General features: G+C 43.3%; 1 protein-coding gene across 2 annotated transcripts; it reads left to right on the top strand.

Annotated features, from left to right (window-relative positions):
• Window positions 1–1,634: 1,634 nt before the first annotated feature.
• LOC106567056 (extended synaptotagmin-1) lies at window positions 1,635–27,216 on the top strand. 2 transcript variants are annotated; one of them, XM_014135893.2, is made up of 31 exons: window positions 1,635–2,281; window positions 3,628–3,669; window positions 8,107–8,241; window positions 8,557–8,630; window positions 8,778–8,850; window positions 9,053–9,142; window positions 9,267–9,322; window positions 9,887–10,007; window positions 10,253–10,429; window positions 12,120–12,202; window positions 12,364–12,412; window positions 13,048–13,137; window positions 13,365–13,460; window positions 13,633–13,704; window positions 13,831–13,917; window positions 14,448–14,597; window positions 14,865–15,050; window positions 18,660–18,836; window positions 19,022–19,104; window positions 19,183–19,231; window positions 19,400–19,489; window positions 19,670–19,765; window positions 20,019–20,090; window positions 20,225–20,311; window positions 20,562–20,708; window positions 21,334–21,461; window positions 22,299–22,385; window positions 22,935–23,072; window positions 24,792–24,897; window positions 24,989–25,038; window positions 25,133–27,216. In XM_014135893.2, exons 1-31 carry the CDS (start codon window positions 1,922–1,924, stop codon window positions 25,158–25,160), a joined length of 3,279 nt encoding a protein of 1,092 aa, XP_013991368.1. In that variant the 5' UTR covers window positions 1,635–1,921; the 3' UTR covers window positions 25,161–27,216. The 2 variants fall into 2 exon arrangements, with proteins under 2 accessions (XP_013991368.1, XP_013991367.1); XM_014135892.2 differs by having other exon boundaries at window positions 22,209–22,385.
• Window positions 27,217–27,574: the final 358 nt, after the last annotated feature.

The following is a 27,574-nucleotide window of genomic DNA, read 5'->3' as shown; positions in this document are numbered from 1 at the left end:
AAACCAAGCTGCTTACCTATTGCAGACTCAGTCTTCACAGCCTGGTGCAGGTCTACAATTTTGTTTCTGGTGTCCTTTGACAGCTCTTTGGTCTTGGCCATAGTGGAGTTTGGAGTGTGACTGTTTGAGGTTGTGGACAGGTGTCTTTTATACTGATAACAAGTTCAAACAGGTGCCATTAATACAGGTAACGAGTGGAGGACAGAGGAGCCTCTTAAAGAAGAAGTTACAGGTCTGTGAGAGCCAGAAATCTTGCTTGTTTGTAGGTGACCAAATACTTATTTCCACCATAACTTGCAAATAAATTCATTAAAAATCTTACTATGTGATATTCTGGATTTTTTTTCTCATTTTGTCTGTCATAGTTGACGTGTACCTATGATGAAAATGACAGGCCTCTCTCATCTTTTTAAGTGGGAGAACTTGCACAATTGGTGGCTGACTAAATACTTTTTTGCCCCACTGTATTTAGCAGGCTATAGTGGGCTCGCCTAGAGATGTGCCTCAAACCTGTAAGGAGAGAAATCAAAATACAGAATTATTAGACACTCACGTCTGGCCTATAAACTGCGCTCTATCTAAATACTCTGACTGCTCTGCAGTGGAGCTATCAAAGCAACAGGCAGGTAACCTTGACTACCGGTAGACCTACATTAGTAGCTGGGTAGAAGTAGTTTCCCTGGATATACGTCTCTTCTAAAGAAATGATAATTCTGTAGGGAAAAACATGTTATTGTACATTTATACCCCATTCATGTAGACTATTATTGTATTGTTGCCAACGGTAGGCTATATTCACCTTTCTATGATTTTAGGCCTGTATAAAATGTAGGCCTTCATTTTGTTATAAACTTAAAAAACTCAATTAGCCTAAATCAAACCCAAAACCTCAAAAACGCTGGAACAAACACAAACAGGTTAAATACCCTGAAGGCAAAATGGTTTGATCTCTGTGGCACAGTGTTGTATTTACAGGATACTTGTTCCAGTAGATGTCAGCCAAGGATACTTACCTGTCACATGGTGGTGGTGTGTAAACAAGGGATAGCCTTCCTTGGCTTTGAAAATGGGTATCCTATTTTGTAGGACATTTTCTAACTTGAATTGGCTGTCTTGAGGTTGAAATAAAATGAAAAATAGAAAACATAAACGCATAGGCTATACATTTTTCCCCTTTACAAATGCATGTTGGACTATTAACAATCGGATACTAAATTACTAACCAACTGGTAGCATGCCGACAAAAAAAACACAGAACATTCAACACACTAGACTCCAAAACGCTACGTGTGGAGACGTGTACTCACCAGTGGGTAAATAGGCACATTATAGCAGGCAGGCGTCAAGAGATAACGGTTTGCTTGAGCGGTTGCTGTCGTTGGTTGCTTTATCAAGAACGTCGTCTAGCCTACTATCACATTTATTCATAGGCTTACTACCTACCGTGTGTATTGGTTTAGGCTACTCCAAATAGATTCTCAGTCTGTTGGAAAGCTAGCTATGCGGTTTTTTTGTGTGTGAAAACTGCAGCAGCGCAATAGCTTTTTTCTTGTAGGAGACGTCGCTCATTGACTGGTTGGTTCGGGGGAGTCGGTGCGTTTCAACTATTCTCGGAACAAGTTCATTTTAGGGTGACTTTTCTCTATTGGATTTGAGGAGGGCTTTCACTTAGAAAACACGCCCTCTCAAGTCTGACAAATATTAGAATCCACTTGCCTGTGTCTGCTTGTCAGTGCGAACACGAAGAGAGGGTTTGGGCTGTTTAGGCTACCTATTCAAAAGGTTTTTTAGACGAACATTTCGTGTCGATAGAGTAAACCATTGTCAATGGTTTGCAGGCTTAACTTAATTCGGATTTCGTTTAATTAGTAATTCACCAACAAGAAGGCACTGTACGCTGAACTGCATAGGTAGCTGTTCCATGGAGAAGGATTTTGCGACGCCATCTAGGGATGCAGGGCCGAGCATGGCCACGGGCTCGGGGGCTGCAGATTCCGCCTTGCCGGAAGAGATGCAGCCACCCAAACCGTCCGGCCAACATGCGGTGTCCGTGTTGTGGTCCTTTGGAAAATGCCTGGCTACACTTTTGCCAGTTTACCTGGCAGGATACTTCGGGTTTAGTATCAGCTTAGTTCTGTTCGGTCTGATGGTCTACATGGGATGGAAACACAGTCGCAACGAGAAAGTGATGCGGCTGCGGTCAGCCATGTACGTATTGGAGAACGAGAGAGCATACACCACTGCAAGGGCTTTTAGGAGTAAACGGGAATTACCCCCATGGGTAAGTGACAAACATATACTGTATTTTCTGTTCTCTATAGGCTCAGCCTGCTGCTGCAACTGCAGATTACAGAACACATCTGCAGCCCACTATCTCGTCTGCAATCTGGTCATTTAAAGCCACAGTCTGCAATATAATATTTCCATTCATTTTAATGAATAAAATACACCCTTTGATTTAGAATAATACTGAATGACTTAGAAATGCATTACACTAACTCGTCATAATAATAAAAAAAAAAATTTAAACTCCGTTGTTTACACTGTCAAAATATGTCTACATCTGTAAACAAATGATCCAGAAACTGTCTGGCACAGTTTATAATGTTTATAAACATAACTAATGAGCAAATATGTCTCTCTCTGTCTCCGTCTCTTTCTCTCTCTCATTCCTTTTTAACATCTGCTGCTAAAAAAAAAATCCTGACCTTTTAGATTTCCTACTGTACTCTGTTCCTACCAACCCCCACCTCACCTTCTTCATTCTGTAGTCCATCCAACCACAGCTATATTTGGACATTCTTAATGTGCAGGGCCGGGGGGAATGAGTCCAAACTCTTAAATGTCACGGTGGAATTCAGAATGAACATTTAGTCCAACAAAGATGGCCACAGAGGTATTACAGTATTTACATTTAGCACAGTTAGCCTAGTAGTGACGGTGAGTTACTCGTACATTTAACAAGAGAGGGTTTCCATTCTGAGGTTTTGTCGTGCCACCCTAATTTTAGGCGTTTTTCTGTGTGCACCCCCACTTCCTGTTTCAGTTCCATGGTTCTTTAGAACTTGAGGGTTGTGCCACGGTTCTCCTTTTAGATGCCAGAAGCTTGATGACTCAGAGACATCAGTCAGGGGGAGGGGGAGACTAGTTGGACCATATCAGGAAAGAAAGAAAACTTTCTAAGTCATGGGACTATTTCAACATTCTTTAATAACACCCTCTTCCACAGGACACTCACACTATACCACAATCTTTGTGGTTTATGTCAACAGGATATCACAGGATATCTCTCTCACACACACACACACTTGATCGTGATCAGTGTGATCTTGTGAAGGTCTTGTGACTGTGGTTATGCTTTGGAGGAAAGGGTTAGGGTCGGTCTGTGGTTCATTGTCTTGAAACATAGGCGATGGCCAAAACGACACACATCTTCATTTTACTGTCTCAAGTCAATCTTTAGCCATTTCACGATGTCCACAAAGACACACGCATCTTCATTTTACTGTCTCAAGTCAATCTTTAGCCATTTCACGAGCTCCACACGTTCCTACCCAGGTTATACTCTTCTGCTATATTGTTTAAAGGCAGTTCAAAGTTCAAATCTAACCATCACTTTCTCTGCAGGTCAACTTTCCGGATGTGGAGAAAGTTGAGTGGATGAACAAGGTATGTAGTACACACACACACACACACACACACACACACACACACACACACACACACACACACACACACACACACACACACACACACACGCGCATACACACAGTCTTGTGGGGGCTAACCTTGTGGGTTATTTTCCCTAACCCCTAAACCCTTACCCCAAGACACACACACACACACACACATACACACACACTACAGCTTTGTTCAGGTCTTTTTTGGGTAGTAAAAATGTATTCCCATTCAAAATCCTATTTTCCCTAACCCTAACTCTTAACCTAACCCTAACCTTAACCCAAAACCCCTAATGCTAAACCTATCCCCAAATCCTAACACTAACCTTAACCTTAACCCCAAACCCTAAACTTAACCCTTAACAAATTCAGGACATAAAAAAAGTCCTGGCTTTTCAAAATATGTATTGTTTTCTTACCTTGTCAGGACACTCTGGTCCTGATAATATAGGAAAACATGTACACACATAAATATATAAACACACACGCACATATATACACACACACACACACAGCCGTTGTGCTGATGTGGTGATGGAGGAGCTTTGTGCTGCCTGGATGGCGTAGTTGTGCCTGTCCATCGTTGCCCTGGTTTGCGGTGTGTGTCTACATCCTGCCTCTGGCAGCGCTCCACTCCCTCCATTAGTACCCATCATCCTCTAGTAAGAGTCAGGGGGGAGTGTAAAGGTTCCCTGACCACACACACACACACACACACACACACACACACACACACACACACACACTAAACCCTCTGCAGCAGCCACAGCAGCGAGCCTCCTTCCCATCTCCACTTAGTGCCAGCAGCAGCTTCAGCGAGGATGATGGTGATGTGATTATCAATAAACAAGGCTGCCCTTCTCACTGGGAGATGTAATGAAGTCTCTGTGACAAAGCACATATTGTAGGGGAGTGATCTGCTCGGCTTATCGTTCACAAGCAACAACCAGGGCTGCTCCAGGCTAGCTGCCTGGCTGACACCCACCGCGTGCTCTGACTGCGTAGGGGCTTCCTTCCTAGCCTCTTTCTCTGCCTGGCTGACACCCACCGCGTGCTCTGACTGCGTAGGGGCTTCCTTCCTAGCCTCTTTCTCTGCCTGGCTGACACCCACCGCGTGCTCTGACTGCGTAGGGGCTTCCTTCCTAGCCTCTTTCTCTGCCTGGCTGACACCCACCGCGTGCTCTGACTGCGTAGGGGCTTCCTTCCTAGCCTCTTTCTCTGCCTGGCTGACACCCACCGCGTGCTCTGACTGCGTAGGGGCTTCCTTCCTAGCCTCTTTCTCTGCCTGGCAGGCTCCAACTAGAGACCCTGGCCTGATTCCCCATCTCACTTCTTTAGGACAACAGATAGGATGGCACAGCCCAAATGTTATTCAATTACAATTTGACCATATCTAAAACAACAGATAGGATGACACAGGCCAGAATGTCATTATATTCTTGTTAGGATTTTTATTCACTTACGAGCATTTACAGTATCTTTCATAATCCCTTGGTTTAAATCCTGGATTATTGAGGAGGATTTTCACCGCACGATACCTAGTTACTGTACCTAGTTAGTGAGGATAGTCTTTGAGCAAGTAGTCTCTCTTGACAGACTCTTAACATATTGAGTAGCTCAGCGCTTACTGGATTTGCTGGGTTCTGGGAGTAGTGAGTGACCGCACACCATATCACTGAGATCATGGCTGTGCCCCAAATGGCACCCTGTTCCCTATTTAGTGCACCACTTTTGACCCGGGCCCGTAGGGAGTAGGGTGCCATTTGGGACGCAGCCCCATGACCAGTCCCAGACAAACAGACAGGGCCCAGGGGAAGGTCAGCGTCAAAGGGAATGGCTTGGCAGTGAGATGGGAAGTATTTGTGCTACTGCCTTAAAGGGGCAATCAGCAGTTTCTACATCAATCTTTGGGCCTTTTAAATCAAATCAATATGTACCCTTTGATTCTTGAAGACTATAACTTCTAAATGCCTCATGAGCTTAGCTCAACTGTCGTACTCCATCAGAACCCAGAATATTAGCTTGTAAACGTAAACAAGCATTATATAGCCCGAAAACATGGTTAAAACTATACATTTGATTCCATAGATGGTCAGTTCTTGCATCCATAGCTACGTGTATGGATTTTGAAGGTGGTTATATTTCTCCAGTGACATCCTTCAGCTTTTTACCGAAACGGGGGTGGGGTCGGAGCTTTGTTATTGTTTCTACTGCTGATTGCCGCTTTAAATCCCACACACTGATTCAGAAATTAGCACCTTTAAATCCCACACACTGATTCAGAAATTAGCACCTTTAAATCCCACACACTGACTCAGAAATGAGCACCTTTAAATCCCACACACTGATTCAGAAATTAGCACATTTAAATCCCACACACTGACTCAGAAATTAGCACCTTTAAATCCCACACACTGATTCAGAAATTAGCACATTTAAATCCCACACACTGATTCAGAAATTAGCACCTTTAAATCCCACACACTGACTCAGAAATGAGCACCTTTAAATCCCACACACTGATTCAGAAATTAGCACATTTAAATCCCACACACTGACTCAGAAATTAGCACCTTTAAATCCCACACACTGACTCAGAAATTAGCACATTTAAATCCCACACACTGATTCAGAAATTAGCACCTTTAAATCCCACACACTGACTCAGAAATTAGCACATTTAAATCCCACACACTGATTCAGAAATTAGCACATTTAAATCCCACACACTGATTCAGAAATTAGCACATTTAAATCCCACACACTGATTCAGAAATTAGCACATTTAAATCCCACACACTGATTCAGAAATTAGCACATTTAAATCCCACACACTGATTCAGAAATTAGCACATTTAAATCCCACACACTGATTCAGAAATTAGCACATTTAAATCCCACACACTGATTCAGAAATTAGCACATTTAAATCCCACACACTGATTCAGAAATTAGCACATTTAAATCCCACACACTGATTCAGAAATTAGCACATTTAAATCCCACACACTGATTCAGAAATTAGCACCTTTAAATCCCACACACTGATTCAGAAATTAGCACCTTTAAATCCCACACACTGATTCAGAAATTAGCACCTTTAAATCCCACACACTGATTCAGAAATTAGCACCTTTAAATCCCACACACTGATTCAGAAATTAGCACCTTTAAATCCCACACACTGATTCAGAAATTAGCACCTTTAAATCCCACACACTGATTCAGAAATTAGCACCTTTAAATCCCACACACTGATTCAGAAATTAGCACATTTAAATCCCACACACTGATTCAGAAATTAGCACCTTTTCAAAGTGACGCCAAGCTTTAGATCTCAGATGGATCTTTCCATTAATTCGCTGTATAAACAACTGCATGGCAGTATGATTTAAATAATATGACCAACAGTGGAACCATACAAAAGTGAACCATCAAATGTACAGTTGATTTATTTTTTTGGATTTCTTTTTTCACCTTTATTTAACCAGGTAGGCTAGTTGAGAACAAGTTCTCATTTACAACTGCGGCCGGGCCAAGATAAAGCAAAGCAGTGTGACACAAACAGTGGACTAAATCAGGGTCACACAGTGTTTCTTGGTAGTCTTAAACACATCTACATTAAAACAAAAGTATACACCTCACACACATGGTTATGGACTTAAGAAAAGAAGACACCTGGACCATGTCAGATATAGAGTTGAAATGTATTACATTTTGAGTTTGAATCCCAATATTACTCTTTATATACATCACAGAAGACTGAATTTGTTTTACTGTTTGACACAGAAACACCACATTTTTGGCAGATAAAAAAAGAAGAATGTTTATTCATTATGAAAAATGTGAATAAACTTCCACCCATGAGGTCACAAGGTCATTTGACTGCAGGGCCACGGCTTTTGTGTTTCCGTCATGGGAAGAGCCTCTCGACCAGATATGTGGTCGTGGTTTCCTGTGGTGTAAGTGGATATGTGGTACAGGGGAGGGGACATCATGCTCTAAGGTTGTGAAATCTTTCACTATCAGGTCCTCTTTCTGCGTTTGCAGATGCAGTCAATTATAAGGGACGTGTACATGACATGTCCTTTTTGGTTGTCCAGTAGAGTTAATCAGTTGTTATAGAACCTACTATCTGTGCCTTGAAATGTGATTATACAACGTAAATAGGAATGAATATGGCATAGCATATGGTGACCTAATGAGCTTTGGCAAGCAAGCTAATGCAGATCGGATATGCAGATACATTTTACATTCAAAATTCAGTGAAATCGCCTGCAAGCGCTGCAGTCCTTGAAAAATGACAAAGGTGTCCTTGAAGCGTGGTCAAGCGATGATGATAGGATCTCATGTATATTTATTAGGTTGTAAACACACAGTGAGAAGCATGACTACATCTCTCTCTCTCTCTCTCTCTCCCCTCTAGATTCTGCAGCAGGCGTGGCCGTTCGTGGGCCAGTATCTGGAGAAGTTACTGGTCGAAACCATTGCTCCAGTCATACGTGCATCCAACACCCACCTACAGACCCTCAGCTTCACCAAAGTCAACCTAGGGGACAAGGTACAAGAGCCCTGGCCTGCGTGACACCATGTCACTACTGTATAGTAGGCCCCAGAGCCAAGCCATTTCTAGAGATGTACATATGTGGCTCTGGTATACCCTGTCATTATACAAAGGAAGATGGACAGGTTCATTCGGACACTAATGACCATACAGAACACTTCCACACACTTCTTAGCACCAGACCTCCTCCCCAATAGCCTGCAGACGAGGTTACCTTATACGCAGCATCTTGCAGTAAACACGGCCTATGTTGTGAATTTTCTATGCGCATGATAACACAATATGATGCGTTTTTTTTTGTTGTTGTCGCAGGCCATGAAGGTGGTGGGAGTGAAGGCTCACACGGAGCACGACAAGCGGCAGGTCTTACTGGATCTGTACATTAGGTACGCAGCCGCCGCCGCACGCGTGGCTACCCTCACCACCCTCTGTGATGAAGAGCACGTCCATTGTCTATAGCAGCAGCAGCTGCTTGACAGTTACGTCATCTCCCTGTTCTCCCCCCTGACTCCTCCCCTCTCTCCTCTCTCCAGCTATGCGGGTGATGTGGAGATCAATGTGGAAATCAAAAAGTACTTTTGCAAAGCAGGAGTGAAAGGAGTACAGGTAAAGCGAGAACGAACAATGTGGCTGGGGATTTGGTGGGAGTGCAGCACATGAGCCATTTTCCCCTGCAAATGTGTAGTCTTTCTATGTAAAGCTATCCTGTATCATTCTCTCTCTTTCAGTTTCTGACGCTCTCTCTAATTATTTCCCTCGTTATCTCTTTTCCTCCGTTTCGCCCTCTCCCCCCGACCCGTCTCTGTAGCTACATGGAATGTTGAGGGTTATTCTGGAGCCCCTGATTGGAGACGTCCCTTTGGTGGGAGCCGTCACCATGTTCTTCATACGCAGGCCTGTGAGTCTCTGTTACCAATCGCTTCATTCCTTCATCTGTCTGTCCGTCCGTCCATCCATCCATTCATTCATTTGGTGCAGCATCTTCTGAAGTTGACTCTCTTTAACTACATCCTCCTTCACAGAAGCTGGACATCAACTGGACTGGGCTGACCAACTTGCTGGATATCCCTGGACTCAAGTGAGTGAGAGGGCTCTTTCTGTCAGTGTCCCTGCTCACATTGTGTGTGGATAAGACATGTAGCTAATTGTCTGATATTACAATTAAATCATTAATTGTCAGTGATGTTTCAGTTAACTTTAGTTGCTAACATCATATATCAAAGATTCCTGGCAACACGTTTAATGACACAGTCTGTCATTCTTATTTAATTGTATTCACGGGACTGAGAAATCACATTTGGCTAAAAATGATTTCAAGGAAACGTCCCCTGCCTCAACCGCATCCTTACTCAACGGGTGCTGTTGGTCCTATTGTGTATTACCCAGAGCCCGTAAAGCGTCTCATAGTAGGAGTGCTGACTTAGAATCAGGTTCCCTCTTTCCATATACTATAATTTATTAAGAGCTGAACTGCAAAACTGATCCTAGATCAGCACTCCTACTCTGAGACGCTTTGTGCATACGTGCCACGATATCATGTTTGATGCATGTTCATGTTGTCAGCAGTAGTATATAGTCTTTGTCTATTTGTTTGTTTCCCATCTCTGTGTGTCCCCAACACCACCCTTGCATTCATTTGCAGTGCCATGTCGGACACTAAGATAATGGATGCTATAGCCTCGTACCTGGTCCTCCCCAACCGCCTCACTATCCCCCTGGTGGCCAACCTGCACGTTGCGCAGCTCCGCTCCCCTCTCCCACGGGTAACACCACTGAAATACTCAATCACCTGTCCTGGAGAGTCAGACTCAGACTGAAGCATTTACAAAACACAACAGATTGACTGACCCTACTTGTATGACTGACGTAGATAAACACCCGATTGTACTGAGACATATGACTGTAGGAGTTCACAGCCATGTCTCAGGGCAAAGCTGCAGAATGTGGGAACCAGTGGACGGCGAAATGTAGACTGTGTGTTAATCATGCCTCTCTGTCGGTCTGTCAGGGAGTGGTGCGTATCCACCTGCTGGAGGCTGAGGAGCTGACAGCCAAGGATACGGTCATTAAGGGGATAATCGACGGGAAGTCTGATCCGTATGCCGTGCTGCGTGTGGGCACACAGACCTTCACATCACACACCGTGGACAGCAACCTCAACCCACAGTGGAGAGAGATGTATGAGGTGAGAGAGCGAGATGATTGAGGTGACAAGAGAGGAAAGAGAGAGAGATGTTTGAGGTGACGAGAGGAAAGAGAGAGAGATGTTTGAGGTGACAAGAGAGAAAATGTTTGAGGTGACGAGAGAGAGAGAAGATTGAGAAAGAGTGGAAGACGGACAGAGAGTGATTGAGAAGACAGAGATGTGAGAGGGGGGAAAACTGATACATTACTGTCTAAAGATGAATATTCACCGTTCCGAGGCGCACAGCTGGGATAGTTCTCCGACCAATTATTTCAGAGATGTGAGAGCGGGGAGAATAGATGGAATACAACACCACAGACTGTCTAAAGCTGAATTCATCACTCAGAGCTACCGCAGAGCGTTGCTGGTCCCCCAGCTCATTATTAGTTATTGCATATTTATGAGTCTTGTTAAATGTGTCTGTTATTGAGGTGGGGCTTGCAGCTGGGAACCCTGTGAAAGACCAACTGAACAAGTCAAAATAGTTACAGTAGATCCTCCTTACTTCAAGCACCTTTCAAGACAACTCAGGAGGACATTGCAAATTGTCAGCAAAATGAAAATATGAAATTAGAACATTGGTTGAAAACTGGTTTCCACGTCATTTCAGCAACAACGTTCAATGTGACGTTGAATCAACGTGGGAAACTGATTGGATTTGCTAAAAGTAATCAATGTAAGGGAATTTTACCAAATCGAACATAAGTCCAATGACATGGTGACATTTCTTCTCGATTTCACGTTGAATTCATGTTAGTTGACAACTCGACCCAATGTAAATCAAAACTAGACGCTGAAATGACGTCTGTGCCCAGTGGGTTGACATTCACTGCTTGTACAGCGCCATTGTAAATGCCTTTCTCCCTGTAGTGACCTGATTGTAGCCCTGAGTGTGACATCTGTCTTAGGCTTCGGTCCATTAAGAGGGGAGTCACCGGCCCTCCACCACTGCAGCCTGCTATGAGAGAGAATGTCGCATGTCGCACTGCCCTTGGTTTGTTTTATCTGCTTCTCTCTGTAAGAATCCCACAAAAAACAAGGCCTGCGTATTGCAGAAATACCACTTCAGTGAACCACACAGCAATATTTACAGTGGTAGGAGCAGATCGGGCATATTATAAGTGCGTCCCAAAATGGCACCCTGTTCCCTAAATAGTGCACTACCTCGCAGAGTGTTTTGACCAAACAGGTTTTCCTCAGGCAGCGTATTCTGCTTTGTGCAGCAAAGAAAAGGGGAAGCTCTGGCCTTGGTTTCTATAGAGATGGTTTTGTTTATCTAGTTTGATCTCTTAGTTGTTTCCTCTGCTGCATCATGAGAAATGAACGGTCTTGCACAAGGAGCAGAGTATGTGTGATAGCATGGACTTCAGGGCTGTTGGGAGAAACTCAGATGCCTTATATTTGATGCTATATAGCTCTGCAATAATGTAGCTATCAAACATGGGACCTCTTTGGATATTTTCAATTGATCCTATTCGCATGTGTCTGTCATATTGTATTTTTAAAGAAATGACGTTCTTTATTAACCAACTCCATCGGAGTACAAATATATATATATATTTTTTTTATACAGCTTTTCTGCTACATATACATTCAGTCTGTCGTGTTGTTTGCTGTTACTGTTGCTACTGTGTCATCTGGTGTGGTGTTTACGTGTGTACATGTGTTTTATACTGTGTGTGTGTGTCAGGTGATTGTCCATGAAGTGCCTGGTCAGGAGTTGGAGGTGGAGGTGTTTGATAAAGACCAGAACCAGGATGACTTCCTGGGCAGGTAGCATCGTCGTCATTCCCTCGCGCTTTCTCTGTATTTCTCTGTTACACCATCTCCATCGCAGTTACAAATGCACTTGTGCTACGTTGTAATGTTCCTTCTCTCTCTCTCTCTCTCTCTCTCTCTCTCTCTCTCTCTCTCTCTCTCTCTCTCTCTCTCAGGGTCAAGATGGATCTAGATATCGTACACAAAGCCAGAGTTTTAGACGAGGTGAGTTACAAGTGCTAATGGCTATATGCTTTAGTTTTTCATCTTATTTACTTCATATCGAAAGTAAGTCTGACACGTCACAATAGTATTGGTTCAGTAAAAAGTAATTTACTTTCACTATTTAGAAGTAGCTCCAGTCAATGAGAATTTTAACTGAGGTATAGTGTATATCTCTCTCTACCAGCTATTGTCCGTATCTCGTATAAGATAGTAAAAGCTGGAATGAGTTGGAATTAAGGCTGCCCTTAAGACGCGGCTGTAGACTGAATTACGGTTGGATCTGGTAATCCCGTTTAAAGCAGCAGGTGTCATGCAGACCCAGTGTGCCTCCCTCCTGATCTCCTTCTGGCTCTCTGGGCTCACCACCGTCTCACTACAATAACGTGACCCCCCCTAGTGTTTGAACTGTGCCAGTGCACATCAGTACAGAGAATCACCACCTCATATTGTCTACTGCTTGAGTACCGGCTATTCTAGAATATTCGCTCTAAACACCGCTACTTTAAAATGTAAACGATTACCACCACCTAGAATGAGTATCTTTGTCATTCCACCTCAAGCACTCACCCCCCCTCTTCAACACTCATTGGTTCAGTCTGAAGTTCTCGTTAAACCCCCCTCTCTTTCTCTACTAGTGGTTTAGTCTGAAGGATGTACCATCTGGCAGTGTTCACCTCCGTCTGGAGTGGCTCTCTCTGCTGTCCTCTGCTGAGCGACTCAATGAGGTGCCCACTACACAACATCACTGTATCACTACCATGTTCCCATGGTCAAATAAAATGCTTGCATGGTTTTGGGTAGACTCCCCTCACATTTTTAGAATAAGGAGTGCTTGTGATGTAGTTTGTAAACATTGCCGTTGCAAGTTGGATAGAAATCTCATTACGCCTTCAGCATTTAAGCTGTAGTCATGGCGATGGACCACTAAAGCCCTGTCTTCCCCGGTGATCAGGTTATCCAGAGGAACCAGAATATGACCTGTAAGACAACAGACCCTCCTTCTGCAGCCATCCTGGCTGTCTATCTGGACCGGGCTCAAGACCTGCCTGTGAGTACAGACTGACTGACTGACTGATGCTCTGGGCTGCAGTGCTGCGGTCTTTGTCTGTTCTGACCCTCCCCCCCCATTAGCTGTGACAATAGCAAAAGCTTCTCTTCATTATGTCCCCTGTGGCTGGCTGTTGGTGTGTGTCACATCTGTTTTATATGTTGGGCTTCAGATGAAAAAGGGTAACAAGGACCCCAGCCCCATGGTGCAGCTGTCCGTAGAAGACACAACCAAGGAGAGTAAGGTAGGAATTCACCTCCATAGGCCCTCAGAAGGTCTTAATAACTATAGTGTACATTTGCCTTAAGCTCTAGGTTAGTGTATTTCTCTCATGTTCCATCACTTGTATCCTCTCCCCTATGGTTCCTAGACTTGTTATCTTACCACTGACCCAGTGTGGGAAGTTGCCTTCACATTCTACATCCAGGACCCTCGCAAACAGGAAATTGATATTCAGGTAATAAGATATCCACAAGCCTATTTTCTCTCTATCAATCGCTGTCTTTCTCTATCAATCTGTCTCTCTCTCTTTCCATCTCTCTCTCTCTTTCCATCTCTCTCTCTCTATCAATCTCTCTCTCTTTCCATCTCTCTCTCTCTCTCTATCAATCTCTCTCTCTCTCTCTCTTTCCATCTCTCTCTCTATCAATCTCTCTCTCTCTCTCTCTCTTTCCATCTCTCTCTCTCTATCCATCTCTGTCTCTCTCTCTGTCTCTCTCTCTATCCATCTGTCTCTCTCTATCCATCTCTGTCTCTCGTAATGGGTCACAGTGGTAACCACGTCACAGTGGTTACGAGTGGATCCTCGTTTACTGCAGATGTCACAGACACACACCACTGTTGTAGAATATCAAACCTTATCCGCCCTTATCCACCTGTCAATCATATCCACACATCTTTTTACCTTTTCTCTGTGAAACACCCAACCTCCTCCTCATCTGCCTCTCTCCTCCTCCCCCTCTTTCTTCCTCCTCCTCCTCCCTCCAGGTGAAGGATGATGACCGGGCTCTGTCTCTGGGCAGTCTGTCCATCCCTCTGTCCCGTCTGCTGGCTAGTCCTGACCTCAGCATGGACCAGTGGTTTCAGCTGGACAACTCTGGCCAGGCCAGCCGCATCTATATCAACGCTGTTCTGAGGGTGGGTGGGGAGCACGCACACAAATGCAGGAAAGCGCGCACGGGAAGCACAGCGCGCACACAGAAACCCACGCAGGCACACGCAGTATGCAAACACACGCGTGCATGCAGGCATGCGTATGCACACATATACACACACACCTACAAACACACACACACACACACACACACACACATGGAACACATACACAGTGATGCCATGGCATAACCTGTCCTAAAATGTATGTCTCCGACTAAGTATCTCCCTCTCTTCTCTCTCCTGATATAGGTGCTGTATTTAAATGAGGATGCCTCTCCTACCAGCCCCGTATCTCCTCACCCCCTAAGCCCAGGGTCAGGCCACGGAGATGGGGGTATCTCATCAGAGGTGGCCCCTGGGGGAGTGAGTGGAGCCCCTAAACCTGTACCCATCCGACCCCAGCAGACCACCCCTGACTCGGACTTTGCTAGTGAGGTGAGTCCGCTAACTGAAACACACACACACTGACTTCCACTACAGCTTGTGTGTTCACTGATGACTGTATAATCCGATGCGGGATGCACACAGTCTGCCACAGACAGAGCACGCAAAGGCCTGTCCCGTTGAGGCCGGAGCAGGCCGCGCCAGGTGGAAAGGTCGCAGCAACAGTCTGGAGGGAGGCAGAGTTCATCCCACACTTCTATAGTGATGTCTTCGGTTGGTCCTTTAGCCTGCTTTTTCTGCCCACCTGCAGAGCGACGGCCCAGTTGTAGCTGTCCGTACAGCGTCTTTCGCAACAGGCGGTCCTCTTGCATCCGATGACATGGCCGAGCTATCTAAGCTGGTTGCGTGTGAGGGACGTCTCAATGCTCTTCCAGTTGTTTCTCTGGAGGATCTCTGAGTGCGGAACACTATCCTGCCAGGTCACTTTTAAAATGTGTTGGAGGCATTTTCTGTGAAAGGACGCCAGTTGTTTTAAGTGTTGGCCGTAGACTGCCCATGTTTCACATCCATAAAGGAGTGAAGATACGCATACTGCCTGGTACACTGCAACTTTGTTGGGTAGGTGCAGGTTGCTGCTGTTGAAAACCTTTTTCCTTAGCCGTCTAAATGAGGATGAGGCCTGTTTGATCTGATTGTGGATATCCTGGTCGATGTTGCAGTGTTCCCGAGTGGATGCTTCCAAGGTATTTAAGGTGTGGTACAATGGCCAGGGAGGAGTCTGAGATGGAGAATGCGGGTGATTCAGGTGAAGCATCAGATGACCTTTGACATAGGACCTCTGTTTTCGGGATGCTAACAGACATGCCCATTCAGCTGTATGGTCATGTCTTTACTATCATTAAATGTGAAGACTTATTTTATCAAATCAATTCTCTGTGTAATTATTATTATTACGTGATTAAACTAATCATGTAAACTTAATTAACTAGGAAGTCGGGGCACCACGGAAAATGTTGATTTACAGAGCTAGAATTTTCCGAATATAACTCTTCAGATATTTTAATATCTGATCGATTAGTCATTCTCATTAATGTTTTATTATTACCTTGTTAGAATTTTAGGACGTTTGGAAAGAGACTATGTTATCTGCACGAACCCTAGCAAAAATTATGAATCAGCAATATACAAATTGGCTTAGTAAATAAATAATTAAATCAATAATCACAGAAATACATAACAAACAGTAAATATTGGTTACTAACAATGATAGAAAAGTCTCTAGGGGGCTAAGCCGATAGGACGTCTTGGTAGACAAAAGGAAAGGGGTGGGACTGAGAAAGAGCAGGAAAGACAAAATGCATTCATTACACACAGTCTATAATTATATTCATTGAAATGCTAATCCTTTGCACATGAACGGCCGCTCATTCGAGAATAATTGCAATGTGTACATATGTTTATGCTCGTATGTCGTTATTGTCTACTCTGTTGGAATCCTCGATCGTCCTGTAGGGTTCATCAGAGTCTCTGGTTAACTTTCATTGAAGTCACAAAGTCTTTCGTGGTTATAGGTGGTTAGAATGGATACTTCAGAGTACCATTCAGAAATGTACTCATAGGATAGATGCTTCGGCGTTTGTCGGTATTCTCGTTCTAGGTTTACGTCATTTCTAGCTGCAGACTAGTAATTCGTCTCGTCTAGAATTTGCTCCTTCTGTAGTGAATCGAAAGTCTCAGAGTTGAACCATTTCCAGACATGTAGCCAATGCTCCACTTGGGATGGTTTTCTAGTCTTATGGTTTGTGTGGTCTTAACCATTCGAGACGTCCGGCTTACCGTGGGTCTCTTTGGCATGTTGTAGTTTAAACTACTTCACACACCAGTGTCACCTGGCATGTTTTGGTGGGAATTTCTTCAGGAGTGGGTTTTATCCTCTGTCGAAGAAGGGGTGGTTCTATGATGCCTAATGTGATGTCTGGGCTCACGGGGGTGTGGCCACTGACTAGTTAATCTTTATTTGAAAATCCATACTCTCATTTAGAAGGTTAACATCACGTTACATATTTTCACAAATAGTTTCATGGTTAATCACATACTTTTCACAATATTTAGATGTAAACCTGATAGCTGGGAAATGTACACTTTAAGAGATACCGTTATGTGTGTTTCCTGTCCTTCATGAGATCACCAAATGAAACACACTCGTCATAACTGTCCCTTAAGTGTCCGCGGATCACTCCCACATTCTCAAAAGTAGAAATATTGTTGAATTTTCCCATTTTGGGAATTTAGGAGTTTGGCCAAGAGAAGTCCTTTGTTCTCTCTCTGTGCTCTCTCTGTCTCTTTCTGCATGACCAGGGGGAGAGAGTCTCTGCCAGGAATTTATGACCTGAGATAATAAAACCTGGCTTAGGAGAGAGAGAGAGAGGAGGGGGGGAGCCACGATCTACACCCAGAAAGGGCCACATGACAGTATGCTATCCAGTGTGCCAATTACAGGGGGTCAGGGAAGGCTTAGCCCTCCCCCCCCCCGAATGAGACATAAGCTCTCATTAATGCAAAACAGTCCAACTTTGGGGGGGTCTCTAATTGAACAATTCTCCTATTTGGTTCAAATGTAATTTTGTCCTGCTACAGTGGTAATTATGAACATAAAATCTTATCCCAGCTGGTATAAACCAGTGACAGTTGGTTCTTTCAATGGCATTCATCTCTCTACCTCTCTATCTCTTTCTGCCTCTCTCTGTCTGCCTCTGTCTGTCTTGAGCTTTCCTTAGCAAACTTGCAACATTGTATTGACTGGGTCCAGCCCGCTAAGGAACTTGCAACATTGTATTGACTGGGTCCAGCCCGCTAAGGAACTTGCAACATTGTATTGACTGGGTCCAGCCCGCTAAGGAACTTGCAACATTGAATTGACTGGGTCCAGCCCGCTAAGGAACTTGCAACATTGAATTGACTGGGTCCAGCATGCTAAGGAACTTGCAACATTGAATTGACTGGGTCCAGCCCGCTAAGGAACTTGCAACATTGAATTGACTGGGTCCAGCCCGCAAGGGAACTTACAACATTGAATTGACTGGGTCCAGCCCGCTAGGGAACTTACAACATTGAATTGACTGGGTCCAGCCCGCTAGGGAACTTACAACATTATCAACTGGGCCCTCAGTTTCCCGTGCAGATGAGCTCGGGACAGACACAGCTGTATTTGCATCCCGTATTTCAGCCCCTTTTCAGGTGTCCCAACTTTATTTAATTTAATTTTTTTACAAAAAAGATCAATTTGTCAGCAAGCCGCATCAATGAATTCAAGAGTAGGCCTAATGACAATCGCCGAATCACAACAATGTTTGGCGTCTCTTTCCATGAATCAAATGGAGGGTGTACAGTGCACTGTTTGGATGCTGGAATAATTTTTTTGAGTGGGCGAACGTGCGCAGGTAACATTAGCCTACTTTCTGAAGTGATGACAACATCATGACTGGTTGTGTTCATGCCACATTAAAAGGTAATACATAAAAAAATGTGTATTTACTATAAGTCCCATGTGTTTTAGGAAGCTCAAGTACGCGTTCAGATTATATCTTTGTGGAGCCTCCTAATGCTGAACACGACTCTTTCTCTCTCTTTCTCTCTTTCTTTCTTTCTTCCCCCCCGTAGGGAGTGCTGCGTATCCACCTGGTGGAGGCCAGTAACCTGATAGCCAAGGATAACTTCATGGGGGGCATGGTGAAGGGGAAGAGTGACCCCTACGTCAAGATCAGGGTTGGGGGAGTCACCTTCCGCAGCCACACCATCAAAGAGAACCTCAACCCCTACTGGAACGAACTCTACGAGGTAAAAAGAGCACAGTGACTGGATGTCGGAAATATTTCCGTTTTTAGATGAAATGAGGTTCAGGACACAGCGGATCTGTGCTCTCACACAGTAAACAATAATGATTTGGATTTAATGAATGTGGGATTTAGACTCTGGGAGACATTAAGCACCTGTTGTATATGTGTTGTGTTGGGCTTCCTCAGATCATCCTAACCCAGCTGCCCGGTCAGGAGATCCAGTTTGAGCTGTTTGATAAAGATCTGGACCAGGATGACTTCTTGGGCAGGTGAGGATCTGACCAGACGACATGTTGCCCCAAAACGACTCAGAGCCAGATGAAATACGTGAATGCATTGTGTTACAGGTTCAAGTTGAACCTGCGAGACATCATCAGCCCACAGTTCACTGATGAGGTAACGTCTAACGATTCGTGACAGATTTTATGACAGATTTTTCTGTGTTTGCTATATGACCAGTGGTAGAGCTATGCCTCCAAAATATGTGTGTCATACAGTATTGCAATGATACTCTCATAGTCTGATAATGGTAGTCTGGTAATCATGTGTCTGTTTCTATCACAGTGGTACACTCTGAATGATGTGAAGTCAGGTCGGGTTCACCTGTTCATGGAGTGGCTCCCCAGGCTCTCAGAGTCCGCCAGACTAGATCAGGTTAACTCCCCCTGTTTTATATATATATATATATATATCTCTCTCACTTTTATATATATAAATATATAAATAAATAAATCTCTCTCTGTCTCTCTATATCTCTCTCTGTCTCTGTGTGTGTGTCTCTCTGCTCTACCAGTGTCTGGTTCTAACGGTGTATTATAATTCTGAACCCTCCAGATCCTTCAGTTCCAGGCCGAGCAGCAGTACCAGAACAAGGCAGTGCCGTCGGCTGCTGTGCTGTTTGTGTATGTGGAGAGAGCACACAGCCTGCCGGTGAGGCCAGGGGCCTGCTAGCCTGCTGTGTGATCTCATGCTGCTGCTGTTGTTGTCCTGTGACTCTATATAGCCCACAATACTTCCTCAGTGTTTATATACAACAATACTTTTTTTGGTTTTGTTACTACTTTATGACCTTACATTATTGGTTTGTACATTTGTTATGTATGTACATTTGGTGATGTAGATTCTGCTGCAGTCCTTTCATTTCTTTAATACACTAATCTTTTTTTCTTCTTCATGTTCACAGTTGAAGAAGAATGGAAAAGAGCCAAAAGTGGGGGCAGAGATTCTGCTGAAGGCCATGTCATACAAGACCAAGGTAACACTTCCTCTTCAAGTCTTCTTGTCTCCTGATCTATTTACATACTATATATGCTTACTAGAGAAACCAAAATGAAGTATAGACAATTTATTTGTATCTTTTTGGTTTTTCCATCCATCTCTTTTTCCAAGGTGTGCGAGCGCTCTACGTCTCCTCGGTGGGATGAAGCTTTCCACTTCCTGGTTCGTGACCCTAAAGAGGAACTCCTTATAGTGAAGGTGAGAGAAAGGGTCTGCAAAGGGTTGAATAGTATACATTTGTTTTTCTGTTTGAATGGGGCGTAAGAGGGCTGATAATGCTGTTAGCACGTTTTCATACAGAGATTACACCTATTCGACGCTGGGAGAATGAGTGGTGACATTGGGAGTGATTGTGGACGAAGTTAGAAAGGAAGTATGGTACTTCCTGTTACCTCTGATCATCGTGTGCGTGAATGTGTTCATGTTTTTCTATTCCTCTGTACTATAGTTGTCCCACAGCTGGGGCCAGGCCCTGGGCACGGTGGTACTACCACTGAGAGAGGTTCTGTCAGAGCAGGGCCTGGTGCTGGACAGATGGCTGAGTCTGGACGGGGCCCTCCCTGAGAGCCAGATACTACTGAGGGCCACACTCAAGGTAAACTCAAAGTAAACAGACACTCTGTGTACCATACTCACCACTGTCCAGACCTGGGTTCAAATAGTATTTGTTTTCTCCAAATGCGTTATCTGTGCTAGATTGAGCTTGCCTGGCATAACGGAACCAATGGAACAGTCCCTAAAGTGTAAACTCTACCCATCTGGCATTTCAGGCAGGCTCAATTAAACACTCAAAGTATTTGAAAGAAAACATACTATTTGAACCCATGTCTAACTCATACACCCACTCTCTATACCAAACAAACTCAGCACTGTCATATGATTTTCATACTCAGAGACTCACAAACTCACCACTTGTCCCATGACTATTCCTCCAAAACAACACAATTGCATGAATGATCCAGTTCAGACATTGGCATTGTCTATGATTTGCATTTGCTCTGAACCCCCTCTTTCTCCTTTAACGTCATCATGTGCTCTCTTAATACCTTCTATCCTGATAATCATTTTACCGTCACGTGCCTCTTACTGATAAATGTCATATTTGATCTGTTTTTCTGAAGTGTGTCGAGACCATGTGTGAAATGACCTTTTTTTTTTGTTACGGAATAAACTGAAGCTTGAAACTTGAGAGGAATATTAAACAGCCTTTTGTCTTGCAGATCTTGGACACCCAGCTGGCAGTGTGTCGTAGTGATGGTACTAAGGAGGGCAGTGAGGACAGAGACCATGTCATCCACAGAAGGGACACTGAACCAAACCTACGACACAGATCACCGCTCTCTCAACTGTGAGTCATTCTAAAGCTCACACTGACATCAATGTCCCATTGTTTTCCCGGTCACATTACAGTATAGTACAGTGAGGACTGAGGAATAATATCCAGCGGGCCAGAATGGCACATGTTGTTTTTCTCTGTACTGTACTTCACCATAGAAATAAATAACGCTTTTCTGTAGTTTAAAATGATCATGTATCTGTAATCAAACGTCATAATTAGGGCCAGCAGTGGGACCTGAACTCGTGACCTGACCAGGAAAAACTCTGGGTCATAAATGAAGGAATGAATACATTTTTATAATCCATGTAAACTGTAACCGTGGGAGATTCTCAATTGGGCAAAAGTCCGTCTTGGCCTCGACTCCTCCGGCCTCCTCTCCTCCGTGACCCGGAAACCATTAAGGGGTCACCATATGAAGGAGCTGTGTCAATTCGTTAATAGGCGAACGGAGGAGTTTGCTCCTCTTCTCGGTTGCCTCATCCGGCATCGGATACTGAGGTGTATGCTACAGGAGTCCTACTGCAAGAGTTTGGACATTTGCCACAAACGTTTTAGAAATGATATGCTACTCATCCTTTTATCTATAAAATGTCTTGCGCAACTACCTACATTTTGTTTTTATCATTTTACATAGATTTTGTGATTCCTCCTCTGTAAACGTCATTTGCCAGAGTCTGATTTCATAAAAGCGCATTTGTTTCCACATTTCCTCCCCTCGCCTCCTCCCCTCGATTTACCTTTGACCTTTTTCAAAAGGATGCGAGGAGAGGACGGAGGAGAGGACGCGAGGAGTCGAGCAAAACCAATTGAGATTCTCCCCCTGTCTACCTGTGTCTCCTCGCTCAGAGTTGATCAGAGCCCCGGCCAGGTGAAGCTGCAAATTGGCTACTCAATAGAGGAAAACCGGCTGTTCATCACCGTCCTTTCCTGCAGGTATGTCCCAAACTACAATACCCATAATGCACTGTGCATCACTGTACCTTGCCTGCAGGTCTGTCCTGAACCGACCGACTGGCTAGTGGTGTATAGTCACTAGACTTAGAAAATTAAGGTTATATCTATGTTGTATGTTGTGTGCGTTTAAAAAAAAAACCCAAAAAACATGTATTTATGAATGTTAAGCCATTCTTTTATTGTATTTGAATGAATTAATGAATAAATCACCTTAAAAAAGGGGGGAAAGCTAGCCCTAATGTATATGCTAAGGAAAATAATCCTGCAGCAACAGGAAATGTGAATTATTATGTGGATTATAATTCATGGACATTTTTGTAGGACAATGATACATTTTTTGTAAGGGAAATTACCAACTTCAGAAGCTTTTTAAAATCTCAAATGCACTACAAGTTTAACATTTCCTGCATCGCAGGAAAGTTCTCCTGCAACAGGGGGATCAAATTAAGATCCTACATTTGTATGGAGCCAGTGAACATTGTGTCCACATGCAGTTAGTCACCCGGTTTGTTCTCTGTTTGCCTTTAGGGGCCTGCCAGCTTGTGGGTCCGCTAAGGACGGGTCCGACCCCTATGTCTCCTTCATCCTTCTGCCAGACAAGAACAGGACCACCAAGAGAAAGACCAACACCAAGAAAAGAGACCTCAATCCTGAGTTCAACGAGAGGTGAGACAGAAGGGGTCATCAGGAGACAGAGGGAATGTGTAAGGACAGGAGTTTTCCTGACCATGTTTATTTTTAATTTTACCTTTAACTAGGCAAGTCAGTTAAGAACAAATTCTTATTTTCAATGACGGCCTAGGAACTTGTTCAGGGGCAAAATGACAGATTTTTACCTTGTCAGCTCGGGGATTCAATCTTGCAACCTTTCGCTTACAAGTCCTTTGCTCTAACCACTAGGCTACCTGCCGCCCCAAAGTTACCTTAACTAGGGCCCAGAGTTATTCCTGCTGTCTTTGTGTAATAGTATCTGGTACTGTTTGCATTTTTGTCTGAAGTCCTAACACTATAAATGGATAAAGATTTTAAAAAGTCCTCATCAATCTACACACAATAGCCCATAATGACAAAGCGAATACAGTTTTAATATATTTTAGCAAATATATTAAATACAAAAAACATACCTTATTTACATAAATATTTGCTATGAGACTCGAAATTGAGCTCAGGTGCATCCTGCTTCCATTGATCATCCTTGAGATGTTTCTACAACTTGATTGATTACCTGTGGTAAATACAATTGATTTGACAGTGCATGTCAGAGCAAAAACCAATCCATGAGGACGAAGGAATTGTCCATAGAGCTCAGAGACAGGATTGTGACGAGGAACAGATCTGGAGAAGGGTACCAACATATTTCTGCAGCATTGACGGTCCCCAAGAACAACGTTGTCTCCATCGTTCTTAAATGGGAAATGTTTGGAACCACCAAGCTTCTTCTTCTAGCTGGCTACCCTGCCAAACTGAGCAATCAAGGGTAAAAGGGCCTTGGTCAGGAGGGTGACCAAGAACCTGATGGTCACTCTGACAGAGCTCCAGAGTTTCTCTGTGGAAATGGGAGAACCTTCCAGAAGGACAACCATGTCTGCAGCACTCCACCAATCAGGCCTTTATGGTAGAGTGGCCAGACAGAAGCCACTCCTCAGTAAAAGGCACATGACAGCCCACTTGGAGTTTGCCAAAACACACCTAAAGGACTCAGATAATGAGAAATAGATTCTCTGGTCTGATGAAACCAAGATTGAACTCTTTGGCCTGAATGCCAAGTGTCATGTCTGAATGCCTGAATGCCAATGACCTCATACTGTAGCGAAGGTTCACCTTCTAACAGGACAATGACCCTAAGCACACAGCCAAGACAATGCAAGATTGGCTTCGGGACTCTCTGAATGTCCTTGAGTGGCCCAGCCGGAGCCTGGACTTGAACCCGATCAAACATCTCTGGAGAGACCTGAATATACCTGTGCAGCAACGTTCCCCATCCAACCTGACAGAGTTTGAGAGGATCTGCAGAGAAGAGTGGGAGAAACACCCCAAATACAGGTGTGCCAAGCTGTTGCTGCCAAAGGTGCTTCAACAAAGTACTGAGTAAAGGGTCTTAATATTTATGTAAATGTTATTTCAGTTTTTTTTTATATATAAATTTGCAAACATTTCTAAATATGTTTTTGCTTCGTCATTATTGGATATTGTGTGTAGATTGATGACGAAATAAGACAATTTAATCAAATTTAGAATAAGTCTAACGTAACAAAATGAGGAAAAAGTCGAGGGGTCTGAATGCTTTCCGAAGGCACTGTATATCAAACTAGCAGCTCTACAGTAGGGAGTTATGTCATATCCCTGTATCTGCCATTCTCTCTTTTCCTTTTTCTGTGTGTGCAGGTTTGACTTTGACTTCTCTCTGGAGGAGTCCATGCAGAGAAGACTAGACCTGACTGTCAAAAACAACGTCTCCTTCATGAGCAGGGAGAGAGAGCTCATTGGAAAGGTAAGCTACTGTAGGCTATCTAATGATGTATGTCCTGGTTTAAGCACTTTTTGAGATGACCTCTGACCCGTGTTTTCGTTGTTGTGTTTAGTTACAGCTGGATCTGGATCAGATAGACCTGAAGAGTGGCAATGCACAATGGTAGGTGCCATCCCATGTGTTACCTTTTCTATATTCATTCATGCACATTCCATATTACTTTGATTGATAAGCTACCTATCTGTTACTTTTTCAGGTACGATTTGGTAGAGGAGACCAATTAGATGAGAGGATGGCCTCGCTTTCCCCCAGTGCAATGTTCCTTTTACTATCACTTCTTCAGTTCAGTTTGTTTTATATTTTTATTCAGCTTATGAGCAATGGGGCCACCACTGAAGAATTGCTTACATTTACATATCATCCCAACAATACCCCAATTCATCTGTAAATTCAATTCCTCCAATCAATGTGTTACTACTGTGCTATGAAGGCTCTGGAAAGAGAAGATTCCTAAATCCAGAGTCATGAGAACATTTTATTTAAGATTGTTTGGCTGAAATAGATATTTGATATGAAAGCAACTATGAAATATAGAAATATACACTGACTGCACAAAACATTAAGAATACATTCCAACTATTGAGTTGCACCCCCCATTTTGCCCTCAGAACAGCCTAAATTTGTCAGGGGCATGGATTAGAAGGTGTTGAAAGCGTTCCACAGGGATGCTGGCCCATGTTGACTTCAATGCTTCCCACAGTTGTGTCAAGTTGTCTGGATGTCCTTTGGGTGGTGGACCATTCTTGATACACACAGGAAACTGTTGAGTGTGGAAAAACCCAGCAGCGTCGCACTCCTTAACACCCCGTTCAAAGGAAATTAAATATTTGTCTTGCCCCTTCACCCTCTGAATGGCACACAAACAATCCATGTCTCAATTGTCTTGAGGCTTAATGTCCCCTTCATGTACACTGAATGAAGTGGATTTAACAAGTGACATCAATAAGGGATCATAGCTCTCACCTGGATTCACCTGGTCAGTCTGTGAAGGAAAGAGCAGGTGTCCTTCATGTTTTGTACATCAGTGTATGTTACCAAAGCACTTACATTTTATTAACTTAAGTCACAAAAGGCATTTAGCTTCAATCACATTGATGTTTTGATGTTTCTTTTAATGTTTGATTATGCATTTTTATCAACCAACCCCAGAGCACCACAAAAGCAGCAGAAATCCGGAACAGTTTCAACTGTTAACCGGTTAGAACAACTCTAAACACTTAAGTTATTTACTCAAAAAAGGAATTGTTCTCAGAGTAATTTTTTATATTTTTATTTGTTTTTAAGTGGTTTCATTCCAAAGATATCAACAACTTAACGTGATGACTTTACGTACCATCATGGATGTTTACAATCCAAATGAAATGATTACTGATTCCTGAAATTATTTTAATGATGCTTTAAAAAAACAATGTTTTAACTCATCAATTCCTTCTATTATCCTGTTTTTATATGTTACATTTTTGCCTTATGTATTCCAATACTTGTGCACAATTTGTTTAATGATTATATGTTCATTCTGTCCCAAATGAAGAAGTTTTAAATGTTTTAATCATAAATATATTTGAGGGTTGATTTTATAATTCAGGAGAAGTATTATGAAATAACCCAGAACATCACATTTGCCAGTGAATGTTACACATTCTAGCTTTACAGTATTGCAATATCCGAATCACTGTGCTTTTATTTGATCAAGAGAATGTTGTAGCTATATAATTCATGTATGTTCACATTCCAAGGCAGCATTGTGTTGTATACAGTATGTGTGTGTAATTGTATGTATTTGTAGTGCCAATAGTGACCTGGGGTCTGCTATAAGTCAGTCAGAGTCATGTTACAAGTTCTTTGTTATAAACCACTTAGTCTTAGATAAAAGACCCTGAAAGAACCCTGAGGGACGGTTTCCTAGACACAGATTAATCCTATCCTATATTAAGAAGCATATTCCATGGAGAGTGCTGTTTTGTCCAGGACTAGGCTTAATTTGTGTCCAGGAGAAAAAAAATAGCAAGGAAATTCCCTTCCCTCTGCTGTCATCTCACTGCTAAGGCTTGAACATTTTATGAAATGTTTGTAGGCAATATAAAGAAGTAGGGGGGGAGGAGAGAGAGAGAGACGGAGAGAAAGATGGAGACAGAGAGCGAGACGAAGAGAAAGACGGGGGGAGAGAAAGAGAGACGAAGAGAGAGAGCGAGAAAGACTGCTGCTGCTTTAACACATATGCCTAATCACTGAATGTCTGTGTCGTAGTTGTTTCATTAAACGTTTGCACTTGCTGTAAAATGTTTTATCTGATCTCTACTTTTTTTTTTTTAAATAATCTAATCAAGATGATTCCAATCTTCCCTCCGCCTCTTACTCACCTCTTCTGTGAAACAACGTCTTTGTCCCAAATGGCACCCTATTCGTTATATAGTGCATTGCTTTGACCAGAGCCGTAACGCCTCGATCACACCGACAGTGGCATTACATTTTGGGACACCAGAAGTACATTCATTTCCAATGGAATGCTGCGTTTGCCTTGCAGCGTTGCATTGCAGAGGCAGTTGTAGTGCGCTCTGTGTGGGGCATATGTTGTATTTATCCAACCTACGCGTCAAACTGTATGCATAGACGGCTTGACAGAAATGGTAGCAGAAGG

Source organism: Salmo salar, chromosome ssa13, assembly GCF_905237065.1.
Source record: "Salmo salar chromosome ssa13, Ssal_v3.1, whole genome shotgun sequence".
Lineage (NCBI taxonomy): Eukaryota > Metazoa > Chordata > Actinopteri > Salmoniformes > Salmonidae > Salmo > Salmo salar.
Note: the sequence above shows the minus strand (reverse complement) of the source record. Positions and strands in the feature narration are given on the sequence as shown.

What these genes read in the sequence shown, in the direction of transcription:
- LOC106567056 (XM_014135892.2), top strand. Translation starts at nt 1,922, where the DNA reads ATGGAGAAGGATTTTGCGACGCCATCTAGGGATGCAGGGCCGAGCATG. An exon ending in AGTCCGCCAGACTAGATCAG is followed by an intron (nt 19,490 to 19,669) that starts GTTAACTCCCCC and finishes TGAACCCTCCAG; the next exon opens with ATCCTTCAGTTCCAGGCCGA. An exon ending in CCATGTCATACAAGACCAAG is followed by an intron (nt 20,091 to 20,224) that starts GTAACACTTCCT and finishes TCTTTTTCCAAG; the next exon opens with GTGTGCGAGCGCTCTACGTC.